General features: G+C 42.8%; 1 protein-coding gene across 3 annotated transcripts in view; it reads left to right on the plus strand.

The window, feature by feature from the left end:
• FAM120A (family with sequence similarity 120 member A) overlaps window positions 1–11,321 on the plus strand; it is a 104,570-nt gene extending 93,249 nt beyond the window's left edge. The window contains exons 16-19 of one of the 3 annotated variants that reach the window (XR_010841915.1): window positions 235–372; window positions 2,696–2,837; window positions 3,303–3,399; window positions 9,409–10,887. Coding sequence is in view for 2 of the 3 variants with exons in the window: in XM_059072922.2 (XP_058928905.1) it covers window positions 235–372; window positions 2,696–2,837; window positions 3,303–3,399; window positions 9,409–9,720 (689 nt within the window). In the remaining variant the exon portion in view is untranslated. Of the gene's footprint in view, window positions 1–234; window positions 373–2,695; window positions 2,838–3,302; window positions 3,400–9,408 lie in introns of all 3 variants that reach the window. The other 2 variants (XM_059072922.2, XM_067041162.1) reach the window with 2 other exon arrangements.
• Window positions 11,322–17,729: the final 6,408 nt, after the last annotated feature.

Below are 17,729 nucleotides of genomic sequence, written 5' to 3' on the forward strand. Positions count from 1 at the left end.
GCAGAGCCCACAGCAATAGTGTTCGGTCTCCAGAGGCTCCTCCAGGAGCAGGCAAGGCGACATTTCAGTGTTGTTGGTGACAAGAGGGGTCAGGAGTCTCCTCCCTGGCAGCTGATGGTGTAAGAACAACAGCTGAAGGACATGGGGGTTGCTCTGCCTGAAAGCCCACTGGTGGCTCTCCCTGAACCCAGTTCCTCATGGCTTCTCCCATCTCTCTCCACCCGGGTCCCACAGGAGTCTGTGGCTTTGGAGGCCCCTATGGGGAAACTGTAGCGACAGGCGCTTACCGTGCCTTCCGCGTGGCGACGGCAGCAGGACACTGTGGAGCCTTCTCAGGCAGTGACAGCAGCAGGACTAGCAAGTCACAGGGCGGTAATTATGCCACACCTCCTCCTAGAGCTTCTGTCCGCCAGCAGCTTCCCGCTTCTTCTGGCTCTTCTTCCTCCTCATCTGTCCTGACTCCAGCACCATATCCTTCCTGATAGGTCCCACTCCGGCATTCACTGCTGCTCTTCTCCCAGCCTCTGCCTGCCCCCAGGTCTCTGCAGCAGCTTTGCTGTGGCCCTTCTCTGCCTTCCAGAGGGGCCAGCGTGTGTTCACACACAGCCCTTCTTCTGTGCACCTGACCCCCTAACCATTGTCCCCTGTGATAGACCAGGCTGCCCAGTAATACCCAGTGATTTTTTTTCCTGTCGTATTCCCTAACAGCCCCCTCTGGGTAAAGAGGATGATGCTTGTATAGAAGATTATAAGGGCATTGTACAATTCTTGGCATAAAAAACTTTATCACAGTTTGTTTCATAGAAACATTTTTAAAGAAAGATCTACTATCAGATATATAAATAGTCTATTTTAAATTCCCATTGCTTCTCTTCTTATTTGTATTAGGCTTGTGAGGGAGAGAAAAAGTCTTAACATTTAGTCTTAAAATACTATCTTGTGATTTTGCTGTACTTTGAAGCCTATGACTTGTGACTTTGTCATAAATCCCACATTTTGGGACTGCAGATCTAAACATGGCTATCAAGTCTACATTACAGGATTACTCAAATACAATTTTGAAGAACTTTTAGGATAGGCAAGCCTTTCTTGACCGGGAATATTTTTCCAGCTCAGTTACTTGTGTACTTATGGAAGCTACCTAGAGACATCTTTTGTAGCAGTAAGACTCTTACAGATGAATGCTGCCCTCTCTCTGTAGCTGTAGGAGCCACTTCTCCTCTCCTACTGCATGCCCCTCTCCTGCCTCCCCTTGGTTCTCCCGGCTGTCCAGGGTGCTTTTCCTCCTGTTACTGTGCATTATGCAGTGCACAGTAACGTGTGTTCTCTGCTTCACAATCGGCTTCAGCTTCTTGCAACCCTTACCTGGAAACTTATGCTGGCCTGCAGTTGTGATAAAATACTGTGGTGGCAGGGAGGGCAGGAGGGGGGAGTTCTGACTATGGACACTGTTTGGTCAGAAGTGGTTTTTTAGTCTGAAATGACAAGAGGAACCTGCTTCTTAACTTCCACCAAATTGTGTCTGGAATCCGGATCTGTGCTGTCCAGTGTAGTAGTCACTGGCCACATGTGGCTCTCGAACACCTGAACTGTGGCTCATCCAAACTGAGCTGTGTCCTAAGCACACATCTAATTTTACAGACTTAATACAGAAAAAAGAATGCAACATGTCTCATTAGTAGTTGTTTTTTATATTGATTACATTGTTGAAATTAATGTTAATTTGGGTATATTGGGTTAAATAAAATATACTTTATTTTTTTTTGGCTGCACCATGTGGCATGTGGCATCTCAGTTCCCTGACCAGGGATTGAACCCATGCCGCCAGCATTGAGAGTGCAGAGTCTTAACCACTAGACTGCCAGGGAACTCCCTAAAATATACATTACTAATATTTATTTCATGTGTTTCTTTGTACTTTTTTAATGTGGCCACTAGCAAATGTAAGGCTTGTTGTAGATTTTGTTGAACAGCGCTACCTGGCTGTTAATCATCATGGCTAATACCAAGATGATGGAGAATTTATTATAATCCATTCCATGTGCCAGAAAAGAAGATGCTTGAGGTTCTGTTTTGTTTTTATCAGAAATTTTGGTACAAACTAATTGTTTGAGGATTTTCTTAGGTAAGTCAGAAAACCTTAGAATATGCAGGCTACCAGTAATTAATAGAAGTTAGTGAATACAGTGAATATTTGTAACCCTGCCTAAGGAAATTATCATTTAATAATGCAATAAGAAGTAACAGGCTAGCTTTACTGATTAATTTCTGTAATGTTTAGTTAAGGTAGTAAACTTAAAAGTAATTACTCAAAGAGAAAGACATTCTGAGTTTGCAGATTTCCATCTTGGTAATATAGAAGGTGTGCCATATGTACCCAATACTTTATTGGATCTATTTCTACCTAACAGCCGTGCTCATTTTGCAGTTGTAACCTGTTTCAGTTGTCATGGGTTCTTTAAATAGCCAACACAGTTGTCTTACTTTCAGGTGTATTTTTAACAACAGCTTAAAAATAAAACCATTAAAATCAAACTTGTGCACATAGATAGTTCACATAATAAACAAGTCTTCACAAAGCAAGAGAAAGGGGCTTCATATGAAATGGAAACCACATTTGAAAAGAAATTGCTTGCTTATTTCTCTTTGTTAGTCCTGTGATTGTAAAGATTTTTTTTCATCTACTTTTGTGCAGGAATCCAACCTATACCTTCTCAGGGAGGGAAGCTAGAAATAGCTGGCACCGTGGTTGGCCACTGGGCTGGGAGCAGACGGGGCCGTGGAGGCCGTGGGCCTTTCCCCCTACAGGTAGTTTCTGTTGGAGGACCAGCAAGAGGGTAAGTTCTGAACAATGAAAGTGTATTTGTATAAACTTAAAAAAACAGCCTCTTACTTGTTACTTTAATCATGAGTTTACTAGGAACATTTTTACATCATTAAATACATTCTTCTTTAACATCATTCTTAGTGGTTGTATAGGATTCCATTATATATAGCATTATGTAATTATTTAAACCAGTATTAAATAATTATCCAAAAATTACTCAATTAACCATTTTTTAATGTTTTTTTTAAAAAGAACATTTTTGAAGTGCATTATTTAAAAAATTGAATACACTGGATATGTACCAAAACAATAAATTGATTACTTGGACTAAATCTTTGGTGTGACCATGATTTAATAAAGTGTGCTTCCTATAGCATAGATTAGACACCTTTAAATCCATTTGATATTATTTTAAATGTTTTAATGTTATCTGTAACAGATTCAAGTCTGTTTTTGTCTTCTTTTATGTGTTTAGGCGTCCAAGAGGAGTTATTTCCACTCCAGTGATCAGAACATTTGGAAGAGGTGGAAGGTACTATGGCAGAGGCTATAAAAACCAGGGTGCGATTCAGGTAATAACACAACATAGTGCTAGTGCCAGTTCATTCCTGAGTGCCTGATCGTCCCAGGCCAGTGTTTCAGTGCCTGTGTCCAGACAGGAGGGGTGTCGGAATGTTTCTGTAGCTATTGAGCTTCTAACACAATAGCGGCACATGGTGCTTACCAAATGTACATTCCCTCAGACCCAGATCATTTTAGCATCATTAGTGGTAAAGAGAGCTTGATCTCGTGTTCACATGCTTTACATAGGAATTTAGATGAGAATAATCCAGGAGCTATTAATGCTGTTTATATTATAAAACATTATGTAGGTAAATCACATTTAGGATTTAAAAGAAAATTGTGACTTTAAATCCTGGAACAGTGCATCTTTTTCTCCTCCTGGACCATCTTGACTAGCTCTTCCCTGAAAGGATCAGCTCATGAGAAAATAAAGTCACGTCTGTCTTCATGAAAGAGCTAGAACTTCCGCTTTGGCTGTTCCATTCTAGGACCTGGATTCTGATGAACTTCCCTTGAGAACAAACTTTTAAAAACACCAATCAGCCCTAACAACGTATTATGTTGTCTCACTTACTGAATTATGCAAAGTACACAGGTTTTTTTCCAATAGTATCCTTGTAAACATTAAGAGGAATATACTCTTGTGACTCATTTATTAATAACCCATATTTGGAAGCTTACTTGGCCAAGAGAAAATAAAACTTTTGCCCTTTCCAGGTGATCTTAGCGTCTTGGTAGCTTCTGTTTTGATGAAATACATCAAGCAAGTCAAGTGCAGAGGCAGTCTCTTTCCTGAAAGCAGGCCCAGGCAGCCCCTCTTTGCAGCACAGCATCCAGCAAGGGGGTGGTACTCAGCTCATTCTGGCTCTCCTGTAGCCCCACCCTGACCTTCCTCAGCCTTCACCAAAATGCCCTTTTGAGCTAGAGGCACTCTCGGCCTCTCGACAGGTTTACAAGAGGGAGGAGAACTTTATTCTTACTGGTTCTCCAGAGCTCATCCTATAAAAATGCCTCTGTTTGTACGTTATGGTCATACATGGTGGATACAGGGGCCTTTCCTAAGCTGGTAGTGGGGAATATGTGTCCCTATGTTGCTTAAGCACTTTTATTTTTATTTTAATATAAATCCTAGATACCAAAAACCACACACACACACAAATGTAGCTTAATGAGTTATAAGTCAAATAGCCATGTAGCCATCACCTGTGTGATGAATAGCATTTTCCCAGCCATACCAAGAGCCCCTCACGGGCCCCATCCCAACACTAACCTTCTGCCTCCCTCTGCACAAAATAACTACAACCCTGGAGTTTTACACTCAGTTATTTCTCCCTTGTCTCTTTCTGGTTTTATCACTCACGTGTGCATTCGTAGACACTGATGTTGAATTGTGTTCATTTTCTTATAGTTTGCTATGTCTTCTAAGTCTCTCTGAATTAGCAGTTTTCCCTCCCTCCCTTTCTTTTCCTTCATTTATCTATTGAAGGACAACCCAGGTTATTTCACCTACAGACTTCTGGTTTTTGCCAAGTGCACGCTCATACTCATGGTACCGTTCCCCATGTGGCTCTGACCTTTCTTGCCCGCTGGTAGCTAGATCTGGATGCTGCATCGGACTTCGGTTTGTCCCTGTGGCAAGACTGTAGTGTGTGCTTTCATGTCTGCTTATCTGTTTTTATGTTAGGACCTGTTAATCCATTCATATACGGCAGATTGCAAAATGAAGATATTCTCATTCAGTCATTTCTTTTTCTTTATTTATTGGGGTATTTTTATAAAAAGATGCTTCCCATTGCTTTCTATTTGGTGCCTGAGTATTACAGCCCTTACAGGAACTAGGTCAACACATGGTTTTTTGTAGCTCACCTCAGCCATCCTTGGTCACTGGGCCCTTTGCCGTGACCTCTAGTCTTCAGTAGCTTCTTATCTGGTGTATCACCCAGCCCAGCAGACCAGTGACAATCGTTTCTCTTAGTTTCTCAGTTTCTTTAGTGAGAAATGGCATTTCAAGTAGGAGCACCAATGGACCCTGGCTGCCATAGGGTCAGTCATTGTTCCTAGTGTTCTGTGTACATAGACACACAGAGTCCTGTTTCTTTATGTATGTAAACACACACACAACCGATATGCCTTTTTATTGTATTTTTTAAAGGTATGATCCTTATGAATTCACACCGATGTTTCTGGTTCAAACTGAGGACTATAAGCTTTTATTTAGTCTCATTTCTGTTACATCTCTATGTTCTTTCTCCTGCACCAAATCACCATTTCTAGGCTTTTCCTGTGAACAGAGCTAGAGGGAAAAGGTGTACACATGCACACTCACGTATACTATGCACACACAAACATATATACATGTAGTCTGCTGATTTTTTCCTCCCTAATTAAACTGACTCCTCTAATTCAAATTTAGGATTTCAGGAATTTGACTTAACCTTTACTGTTTATATCAGTATGTCTTTTCTTCCCTCCTGAGAATCTTGGTTCCTAAGAACCCAGAGGATGATTAAATTAGAACATCCCATAACTCATTATTTACTTCATCCCACATTGCATACACAGTCTGCTAGGAATAGCTAATTCTTCCATCACCAGCACAATCACTGGAAACAATTAAAAAGAAAATGTTGGTATATGCTTCCCCCGTTTTCCCCCATCATCCTCACAGTTTTGAAAAATAGCTTTGCTACTATTGTCTACATTGTCCAAAGTATACTCCTTTCAGCCACATTTGTCCGGGGTTTGTAGATAACTGTGTCCCGTGCCCCATCAGCCTTGAGTCTGCTGGTCCATTTTGTCCCTCTAAGGCTCTTTCTTTAGTGGGTTCCTAGGGAAGACTTAGGAAAACAGTGTTTAATTTGAAAACAGTTTATTTTCCTAGCAATTAGAAATATTGGTTCACATTTTCTCAAGTGACTTACACATTATTTGATTTTCTTCTGTTATAAAGCTTCGCTGTTAAAGACCAATAATAATTGAATTGTCTTTCCCTTTGAAGTCGTTTGCTGTTTTGGCCTAAATGCCTAAATTGTTTTCTTTTTTCCATCAAAGTTTAGTGACATGCCCTGCTGCTGGTCATTCTTGGTCAATGCACTCAGTATGCAATGCTTTCTTTCCAAATGCAATTTCAAATTTGTTTTATGTCAGAAAATTTTCTTGAATTACTAGTTTTTCATTTCAGTTCTTTTGCTTTGCTTTGTTTTCCTCTCTGGTGCTCCCGTTGTACTAGTCCTTCTGGGTCTGTCTTCAGTGTTAGGCACACTCTTGATTCCTTTTCGTCTCTTCCTTTCTTTTTTGAGATGTAACTCATATACTATACAATTCACCTGTTTAAAGTGTACAATTCAGTCTCTTCCTAAGGTCATACGCAATCACCGTTAATTCCAGAACATTCATCACCCCAAAAGAAACCCCTTATCCATGAGCAGTCATACATCCCACCCCCATAGTCTCTGGTGGATCTGCTTTCTGTCTGGAGTTGCTCTCTGTACATTTCATATAAATGCACATGTTGTGCCCCATACCAGGACTTCATTCTGTATTATTGCTGAGTGATGCTTCATTGTATAGGTGCACTACATTTTGTTTACTTGTTCATCAGTTGATGGACATTTAGATTGTTTCCACTTTTTAACTATTATGAATAATGCTGCTATGAACATATATGTACAAGTTTGGTTTTTTTCCCCCTGGTTTTATTGAGATGTAATTGATGTATAATATATTAGTTTCATGTGTACAGCATAATGATTTGATATTTGTATTTATTGCAAAATGATCACCACAATAAGTCTAGTTAACATTCATCACCACACATAATTACAAATTTCTTCTTCTTGTGATGAGAAATCTTTTAAGGGATGAGTATATCTTGTGATGAGTATATCTTTTAAGACATACTCTTTTAGCAACTTTCAAATATATGAGTACTGTTAACTATAAGCGTGTTGTTAACTACTGTTAACAACTTTCAAATTCATAAGAGTACTGTTAACTGTTAACTACACATTTTCAATTCTCTTCGGTATGCATGTAGGAGTGAATTTCTGGGTCATATGGTAACTCTGTGTTTAAGCATTTGAAGAACTGAAAAACTGTTTTCAAAATGGCTGCACCATTTTCCATTGCTATCAGCAATGTATGAGGATTCCAATTCTCTACATGCATGTCAATATTTGCTACTATCTGTTGTTGAGTTTGGCCATCCTAGTGGGTATGAAATGGTATCCCATTGTGGTTTTGATCTGCATTTCCCTTTCTTCATTTCTCTGATTTAAAAAATTTTGTTCTTTCACCTTCAGGTACTGTGATGTTTATTTGGTGGTGTTTCTTCTAGTTTAGTGTTCATTTCTGGAATTATTTTTTCTTTATTTTAAATTCTTCCCAAAGTTTTTCACCTCACTTTATGGCTTTTCCGGGTTTAATCTGTGCTCTTCTTCCTCATCCTGTCCTGTCACAGCCTGTTGTAAAATCAAAGGAAGCAGTCTTGGTCTTTTATTGACATGCCTTTCTGATGTATTTCATTGTCCTTAGGGATGTTGTTCCATCTTTTATTGCCATAATGTGTGGATTCCTTGGTACTTCCTGTTGCTTGTTTTTAAGTGAAAGTAGTATTCTTGCACCTTGAGAAGGACAGATGATGAAGGGCAGCTTGTTTCCTAAGAGTCTTTGGCCTTCCTCTCTCCGTTGTTGCCATCCTGATGGGGCCAGTTCTGATACGATGTGTCAGTGGGACAGAGGAGGCAGTGCTGCCCTGTGCTTGTGGTGCATATAGTGGTGGGGGACTCCTTGCAGTGGCCTAGGCTTATGGGAAGAATTAGCTGTAGAGAGAAGGGAGTGTCTGTTTCCAAACAGGTACAGGCTGGCTTTCCTTCTTAGTCTTCCTGCATCCTTCATAACTGTAGGGAGGTTCCCTAATAAGCAGGCACCCCAACACATTTCCTGTAGCAGGCACCCATGGGGGAACTGCTTAATCACCACTGGCAATACTCTGCCACAAGTGTGTGTTTAGTCTGGCAAGTGGACTTTTCCTCGAGAGAGTGAGGGTTTTGAGATTTGAAAGCATGTACTTGAAGTCTTCAGTATTATTTTTCTCCGCTTCTTGGCCCTCCTATATTTTTATATTAATTATGTTTCTCAAGGTTCCAAGAGAATGACAGTAGTGTTGACTTCTAGAAAAGTTTACCTGAGTGTTTCTGAACTATAGGATTGAAAACTAAAATGAAAAGACACTGTGTAAAACTGAGCCCAAATGGGAACATGGTAACCCGTGGTGTACTAGAAGGTGTCTCTAAAGCAAGGGTGATAGGTACCTCCAGTTCCACTCTGTATATAGACTACAGAGTGGATAGAGTATATAATAGAATGTTTAGAGTATAGAAAATTTAGATGATAGAATGGATAGCGTAAAAAATAGAATGTATAGAGTGGATAGATTATAGAGTGTATATAGATTGTAAAGTATAGAGAGTATAGTTGACCCTTGGACAATGCTGACTCTCTGCACAGTTGAAAATCCACATATAACTTTACAGTCAGCCCTCCTCCATATCCACAGTTCCACATCCGCAGATTCAACCAACTGTGGATCATGTAGTACTGTAGTATGTGTTTATTGAAAAAAACCCACATAATGGCAGACTTGCGTAGTTCAAATCCATGTTGTTCAAGGGTCAACTGTATAGAGAATGTATGGAGTATATAATAGAATATATCGAGAATAGAGTTCATAGAGTATATAATAGAATAGAGAGTATATAGAGTATACAATAGAATATGTAGAGTTTAGAGAATATAGATTATGGAGGATATAGGGTATGTAATGGAATGTATAGAGAGTATACACAGTATAAAATGCATAGGGTAGAGAGTATATAACAATGAGAGATACAGCCATGCACTCGCTGTGTTCTGTTTTTAAATCTGCAGTGAGTGTCATCAGGCCTCAACTGGTGTCTCCTCTCTCCCGCTGTTTATCAAAAACTGCCTTATCTCTTGCTGTGCTTCATTTTAAATAGGGGAAGCCTCCTTATGCTGCTTCAGCAGAAGAAGTGGCCAAAGAACTGAAGTCGAGATCCGGGGAATCTAAATCCTCCGCTGTGTCTTCAGACGGGTCCCTGGCTGAAAACGGAGCGGTGGCTGAGGAGAAGCCGGCTCCCCAGATGAATGGGAGCGCGGGCGACACCAGGACCCCCAGCCACTCGGAAAGTGCCTTGAACAATGACTCTAAGACGTGCAATACAAATCCTCACTTAAATGCACTAAGTACAGACAGTGCTTGCCGTAGAGCTGATGCTCTGGAGGCAGCTGTCTTAAAGAAAGAAGAGTAAACTTATTTTTTATAGAGGGTGAAGGATGCTGGAAGGGTAAGGATTTAGGAATATCTGGAGAGAAAGAGAGCCTACAGTTATGTACATTTTTTCCTTTCCGTAAGAGAAAAATGAGGACTTTGGAAATTCGGATCCCTCTTTGATATCAGAGATTTAAACAACACATTTTTAGTTTTAACCAGTTGTAGTCAAAATGCTACAATAAAACAAAAAGAGAGAAAGAAAATGAAGAGCATTTGACTCCCACACTTAAAATGAAGTACACACAAAGTTTAAACTGGTTAATGACAAAAGCCTATAGCTGTGTTTCTTGAACTATAAAGAAAACAAATTTTGGCAGTCTTTAAGTATATATAGCTTAAAATATCATTTTTAGCATTTGGCACCATATGTATGCCATTATCTTTGATTTTGCATTACTGTTCACAAGAAAGCTTTGTCTAAGGCTTTGATTTTATGATTATGAAAGAAATTAGGCACAACCACAGTTTTTCTTTCTTACTTAAATTTCATCACTGTTGATGTGGTTCTTTTGTGTTAAAAAAAAAGTGCAACTATCAAAACTAAAAAAAACTATAGAGTAATATTGCCGTTCTGCTGATTTTAAATATACAGTACATCATACATACTTTACAAGCAAGTTAAATGAAGATAAAGTTGAAATCATAGAAGATGCAAATGACCTTTCAAAATCAACACACTGTGTTCTGAAACTTTTCGTGACTTAATACCATGCATCTGTGATCAATGAACTATGTGGTTTTGAATCGGATGTAGACCATTAGTGCTACTACTTGAGCTAAACTTCTGCATGGTTCATAATTTTTAAAGTGTGTAGTTAATATTATGCATGTTATTGTCCTTTCTTCCATTCTTACCAGTATGTGCCCATTTGCAAAACAAAAATGCTAATAATCAGTAATAGTCCTATAAAAGATGTTAACTCTGTTTAGTCATTGACTGATCTTGCTCTAACCTTAAAATTTTGTGATTATTGACCTCTGTTGCATTTATTCTAAAACCCCCCAAATTATCTAGCTGTTTCGAATATCAACATTACCCTGGTGTATTCACTGCTGTATGCATTATTGTTCTTTGTTGCTGTTTTATGCCTTCATATTAGCAAAATATGAAATTCTGTGAAAAACAAAAAAAATCCCTTTGATCTTTAAAAAAAAAAAACAAAAAAAACAACCCCCCCTTCTGTAGCAGGAAACAAATTGCTTGTTCTTGAGAACTTTCCCATCAAGAATTTAGTAGAAGCAGGTATACTTATATCATTTTGATGTTTTTGTTAATGTTTCCAAACAATGTACTTTGAAATCAGAATCACTTCTTATTCGTTTTCATATAATTCTCCTGATGCTCTTCATCACACATTAGTGATCAGAAATGAGATGTAATTCCCCAATCCCTGCCCGCAAGACCTGAGTAGGATCTTACTGTAAGTTGAAGGGAGTTTTGCCCTAACTCATGGATTGTGCAAGAATGAACTGCTGTTGGGTTTGACTGATTGTAGATGGGTTGTGGTGTGGTGTATCTGAAGGCTATTGAATGCAACTTACAATGCTTAATAAAAATCTTTATTCTTTTAGTATAAAGATGGTACGGCTTTTAACTTCCTTGTAAAAACATACATTTTACTGAGGTTTAATTCAAATTGAAACAGCTACTGAAGAGCTTAGTCAAATAACCAAAATTTAGAAATATTTTGCCCACTGCAGGTAATTCCAGGTTTCTAGCTCTAAAGAAACATATGTGGTCAAAATGCAAGTTATGCTGATGTCTGAATTTCATAGTTACAAAAAAGACATTCTCTGATAGAGCAGGCTTAGAAATTTAATTTTTAAAAAAAGCCCAAGGAAGAAATACATTTGATCTTGATTAAACCGCTTTTTTTACAAGATCCATACAGTATTCAGATTTGTTTCATTTTTACTTAATGTCCTTTTTTGTTCTAGTATCTACCACATTATATTTAGTTGTCATGTCTCCTTAGTCTCTTCGTTCTGACAGTTTCTCAGACTTTCCTTGTTTTTGGTGACCTTGTGACAGCCTTGAGGAGTAGTCAGATATTTTGTTGAATGTCTTGTAACTGTGCTTTGTCTGGTTTTTTTAATGAGTGGACTGGGGTTAGGCTACATAAAATTAACATGTCTTATCACTGTTGATAGCGACCTTGATCATCTGGCTGAGTTAGTGTTGGTCAGGTCTCTTCACTGTAAGGTTGCCAGCCCCTACTCCTTTCCATACTGTGCTCTTTGATAGAGCCACCTGTGGCTCACGAGTGACTCACGAGTGGGGAGTGATGCTTGAGTTATCTAGTAAATTATTTGCAATTCTTGTGTGTGGCAAATTTGTCTCTTCGCCATTTCCCCATATGTTTTTACATCGAGTTCTGAGTGCTTAGCACAGGACAGGAGTGAACGGTAGGCATTTAATACATTTTGGTCCTTGATTTGTGAACGGCCACTGTAAATCTCTCACGTTCTAATAACACCTTAAATGATGATACTAAAACAGGACGTGCCTTTTTAGAAGCACTATTCTATATTTTAGGTGTTTTAGCTCAATTAATGCTCACAGCAGTGCTATCAGGATGACACTGTTATCACCACCGAAGGTTTTTAACTTATTGGAGGCCACACTGCTAGTGAACGGTGGAGACAGGGTCTGAGTCCGTGCCCTTTGGGGCCCACGCTCAGAGCCTTTGAGGCGCCCTTTAGTCCGTCATTCCCCTACGCATGGCCCGCCCAGTTCTTCCGGAACCGCTTCTCCGGGAGGTGCGGGGAGGTGGGGCTGTGTCCCCGCCTCTGCGGGGTGGGAAGGAGGGGAGTGGCCACACGGGAGAGACGGGGGCAGAGGGGGCGGTGTCAGAAGACGTGGTATCAAAGATGCTGGGACTGCGGCCGGGGTCAGAGAGGGGAGGGCCGCCTCAAGGCCCCGCCCGCCCGGCCTCCTAGTCAGAGGAAGACGCGCCCGGGATGCGCGCTTCCGGCCTTGCGTGGAGCGGGGTGGGGCCATGCGTAGGGCGGGGCAGGGCGGGGCCTGGTGTAGGGCAGGCCCGTTCCTCCCTACGCTGACGGTGCGCGCGCACCTCTTTCCTCCTATCCCTGAGGCCCGCGTTCCGCTGCGTCCCAGCGCTGCTACCCAGGCCCGGCGCGAGGCGACCGCGGGAGGTCGGCCGTGTCCGGTTCGGTGTCCACACTGCCGACACCTGGGTCCGAATTCCGCGCGCAGAGAGCTGACCGGATCCTCGGGGACCGCGAGAGCTAGGCCGAGTTCCCTACACGGTCACCAAGATGCCGACATCGAAGATTTCAAGGCTAAAAGGAAGGAGCTAGAAGAAATTGTTCAGCCAGTTATTAGCAAACTATGGAAATGAAGGCCCTCCCCAGACTGGTGATGAAGAACCAGCAGACAACGATGAGTTGTAGACATTGTTCTGCTAGTGCTGTAATATTGTAAATAACTGGACTCAGCAACTTTCCTTAGGAGAAAATTGAGAGAAAAGTCTCGAATGTGATTGGAATCTTCACCTTGGAGTGGAGTTGAAAATGCTATAGCCCAAGTAGCTGTTTACTGCTTTTCATTAGCAGTTGCTCACATGTCTTGGGGTGGGGGGCGAGGAGAAATTGGCTATCATAAAAAGTAGGTTAAAAATCTGGGTTAAGGATGTGTGTTCACCTTGAAAATGTTCTGTTTAACAACTGGGTCATGTGCATCTGGCGTAGGAACTCTTTTTCTACCATAGTGATACCAATAAATGTTGGTTATTTACACTGGTCTTAGAAAAAGAAAAGAAAAGAAAACCCTCTGGTTCTGGGGCTGGGCACCGGCACCGCATGTCCCTGTACCCTGGGAGCCACCTACGCTTCTGTGGGATCCACCATGGTCCCCGGTGCCCGGGACCGACGAGGCACTGTCCTGAGCCAGTCTGTTCCAAGCAAGCCCTGAGTGTTCTGGTTCTGACAGGTGTGCAGACTCCAAATGCTGTTAACCCTCTACTCCTACAGGCTGTGGCTCTGGGATTTGGAGGAAATAAAGGAAACACCCACACCTCTCCTCCCTGACACTTGTCTGGTCAATCGTGTTGGCCCCACCGTTCCTCAGGGACGTAGGTTCGAGCTCCTCTGCGTTCGTATCATGCTCTGGTCCACAGTACCAAGGGCCACGATGGCCCCCAAAATGCTTGCACTCATTTTGCGAGGCAGTGGGGAGCAGGGGGGGCTTTTGCTTTACAGAAACCTCAATTCCAGTGAGGACTCACCAGCACGTTTAATCCAGTGTCAATTGCAAACGCCTGTCAAGTTTCCTCCGTTGGACTGTCTTTTCAGGGAGGGTTGTATTCTCAGTGCCACCGGCCTCTACCCCCAGATGCCAGCAGTGTGTCCCCATCATGACAACTGCGTGATGCTGCCCTTCCCCTTCCCCACCCCCCCTCCTCCCTGGAGCAGGTCCTCCCCGCTGAAGAAGTACCCTGTGGTTTGGAGAGGGGAGAGGGACGGAGGCACAGGCCTGGGCAGGAAGCAAAGGGAGGCCGAGGACACCACGCTTGCTTGGGGACAGGCTGGCCATCTCTCCCACGTCACTAGGATCACGGGGGATGGCCTGAGTGGCACCCAGAAATAGGCGAGGGACCAGCAGCTGTGTGTGGCACTCTGGGGCTCGGGACTGAATTCTGTCCCCAGCGTTGCTTATAGGACAATTCACATACTATCCTGGGCTGATGGGTTTCTTTTCCCTTTCTAACTCTTTTTTTTTTTTTTTTGTGGTACGCGGGCCTCTCACTGTTGTGGCCTCTCCCGTAGCGGAGCACAGGCTCTGGACGTGCAGGCTCAGCGGCCCAGCCGCAGACTCACGGGCCCAGCCGCATGTGGGATCTTCCCGGACCGGGGCACGAACTCGTGTCCCCTGCATCGCGATGCAGGCGGACTCTCAACCACTGCCCCCTTTCTTCCTTTTTGAAAAATACCTTATACTGATTTTTTTCTGGTTTCAAAAGTAATATGTTTATTGTAGTAACTTTAAGAAATACAGGTAAACAAAAGGGAAAAGAAAAATCACTACACTTAATATTTTTAATATTAAAATATTTTAATATTAAAAATATATTAATACACATTGTATAATATATTAAATATATATTATATAATATATTAAAATATTAAAAATATTTAATATTTTATTAATGCCTCTATCATTTTTCTATGTAATATATAATTTTTTTGCAGAAAATAAACCATCATACATGTTTTATAACATTTTCTCCCCACCTATAAAATATTTTATGGCTCTTTCTCTCTACCGTTTCATATTCTGCCATAGCCCCACGATTCCATGGGTAGCTGCACCATGAAGTACCTGCTTGCCCAGTGTGGCTGGAATGGCTTTACTTTGGCATCCCCCAGTATTGATGGAGCATCTATGTTGGGTACTGCCCTAGGTCCTGAGGCTCAGAGGGCAGCAAGGGTCCTCCCTTCATGGGCATTTATAATTGGGGGCTGGGGGAAGTATACATGTGTACAAATAAGACTATTTCAGACAAGAAGATGAGGAAAATAAAACAGGGTGATGGTTGCGAGGCAGGGAGGGCCTCTGGGATGGGGGATGAGAAGGATAGTGGTCTGTGGAGAATGGGGTCAGGCTTGGGCCCAGGGTAGGAAGCAGTGGATGGAGAGAATTCATGAGTGAGAGGGAAAGCCAATGATTCAGGGTGAGGGTTCTGGGCATGCTGGTGGCCCTTCAGAGGCTGTGACCAGTCTCCAGGTGGTCACAGCCTGGGAGGCATGCACACCCTACAGGTGGTTAGCATTTCACTAGAAGGACTGCCTAAGGGTGGGATGTGAGGGTAGGTTGTCTTGGTCCTTGGTGCTGACCAGACCCTGACTCTTTGCTAGAATGACGCAGAAAATGGTTTTCTGGTTTTCATCTGCATTGCTTCGATTGCCAGCAAGGGTGACATATCCCTTCTTAGGTTTACTGTGCCCTCAGTTTACCATTTTCTAATTGACAGAGAATGTCTAATGCCCTGGCTCTTTCCTGATTCCAAAAATCCCAGGCCAAGGCAAGAATGTTAAGAAATAATTCAGCAGTTGTACCCTCATCCATATGATTGCCTGCAAGGACAAAGAGTTTCGGACACCTCCCTCCTCGTCCCCCTTCTTGGCCTCAGAGGGAGCCTGTTGCCGCACTGGGTGCCACTTCTTTCCTAATGTACGTGTTCTCAGGAGTAGCTCTCTCTTCCAGGGAACTTATTCTACCCTCACATTTCCTGAGAATGACTAATTTATTACCCCCTTTTACTCCTTAATCCCCACTTAGTCGAATGAACCTTGCAGAGGCCACTTTGCCTGGAGCCCTGTCTTTGCCCTGCCCATGTGGGCCTAGGATATTGAATGCTTGTCCTCTGCTCCTTGCTCTATTAGCTTCCCTAGCACAGACTGGGCCACAGATGACCCGAGGACCTGTAGACAGGGCCAAAGTAGCTCTGCACTAGATGCTTCACTCTGTGCTATGGGCTGGACTGTGTCCCCTCCACTTTCATATTTTGGAGCCCTGACCCCAGTCCTTCAGAGTGGGACCTTATTTGGAAATAGTGTTATTGCAGATGTAATTAGTTAGGTTAGGATGAGGTCCTGCTGGAGTGGGGTGGGTCCTAACCCAACAAATCTGGTGTCTCTATAAAAAGGGGAAATTTCGACACAGAAACAGATACACACAAAGGAACAAAATGGCCATGTGAAGGCTGGACTGATGCTACCACAGCCAAGAAGCTACCAGAAGCTGGAGAGAAGCCTGGAGCAGACCCTTTCTGGGGCCTTCAGAGGGGGCATGGCCTTGCTGGAACCTTTATCTTAGACTTCTGGCCTCTGGAACCCTGAGACGACACATTTCTGTGGTCCTAAGTCACCCAGTGTGGCACCTTGACATGGCAGCCGCAGGAAGCTGATATGCTCTGTATGCTGCCGTCCTGTTAAGTGCAGACTGTACTCTGCCCAGGGGTCTCTGAAACCATGGGGGGTGGGCACCACCACCCCAGAACCTTAGCTGGGTGTGACTTAGCTCTGGCTGCATGTGTTTCTTTTTTCTTGACACCCAGAACAGTGACTGGAAATGGCCCAGGCAGACCTGAATGTGAACGGTTCTACCTGGAATGAACCTGCTTGGTAGCAAGAACTATGGCCCTGCCTCTCAGACAGATGGAGGCTGATTTCAGGCTGAGGGTCTCGTCCTCACTTGGTATCAACCCAGCGACCATGTTGGGTCCTATACAAGTGCTCCCAAACCCATGCATCTGGGAAGAAAGATCTTAGGTCTTCCCTGATTAGACAGATTCCTGGATCTCCACTGGTCCTTTTGTCCACCTGTTGGTCATCTGGGTCTACTGGGGCTGGCGTTGTGCTTGTTGCTGAGGACTCATCCATGAGCAGAATAGAGAGCTCTCTGTGCTGTGTCACTTCACCTGAGTGGACAGTCATGTGGAAATGCAATGAGAAAAAATAAACCCATGTGAAAATGCAACAGCAATTATAATATGCTCTATGAAGGAAAATGCAGAGGAAAGGAGGAACTTACTATGGTGGAGGAAGGTGTCAGGGAATCCTCTGGCGAATGACCTGGAAGCCAGGTGGGAATTACCCAGGCAGAGTTTGAGCTACATCAGGGTGGGTACTCTGGTTGGCTTTAGCCTGCTGTGTCTGGCAGGCTCTGGCACCCATAGCAGACCTAGCCAGACCTCATTGCGCCACATCACTCGTGGCATTTGTGCATGTCCATCCCTGCAGACCTGAGTGACCCCAGTGTGGGCTATAGGAGGGCCACCCTGGTCCCAGTTTGACCAGAATAGCCTTGTTTGCCCCTGTTCTGGTGTTTTATTAATAGCACCCTTTTGGATAATAAATTATATGGTCATCCAGCTGAGTGAGTTTGGTCTACAAACTCACTGCTTCCAAACATCACAGGGCCATCCTAGAGATGGACAACAAGAAGGGCACACTTTCGTACCC

The sequence above is a fragment of the Kogia breviceps genome, chromosome 8 (assembly GCF_026419965.1).
Source record: "Kogia breviceps isolate mKogBre1 chromosome 8, mKogBre1 haplotype 1, whole genome shotgun sequence".
NCBI classification, from domain to species: Eukaryota; Metazoa; Chordata; class Mammalia; order Artiodactyla; family Physeteridae; genus Kogia; species Kogia breviceps.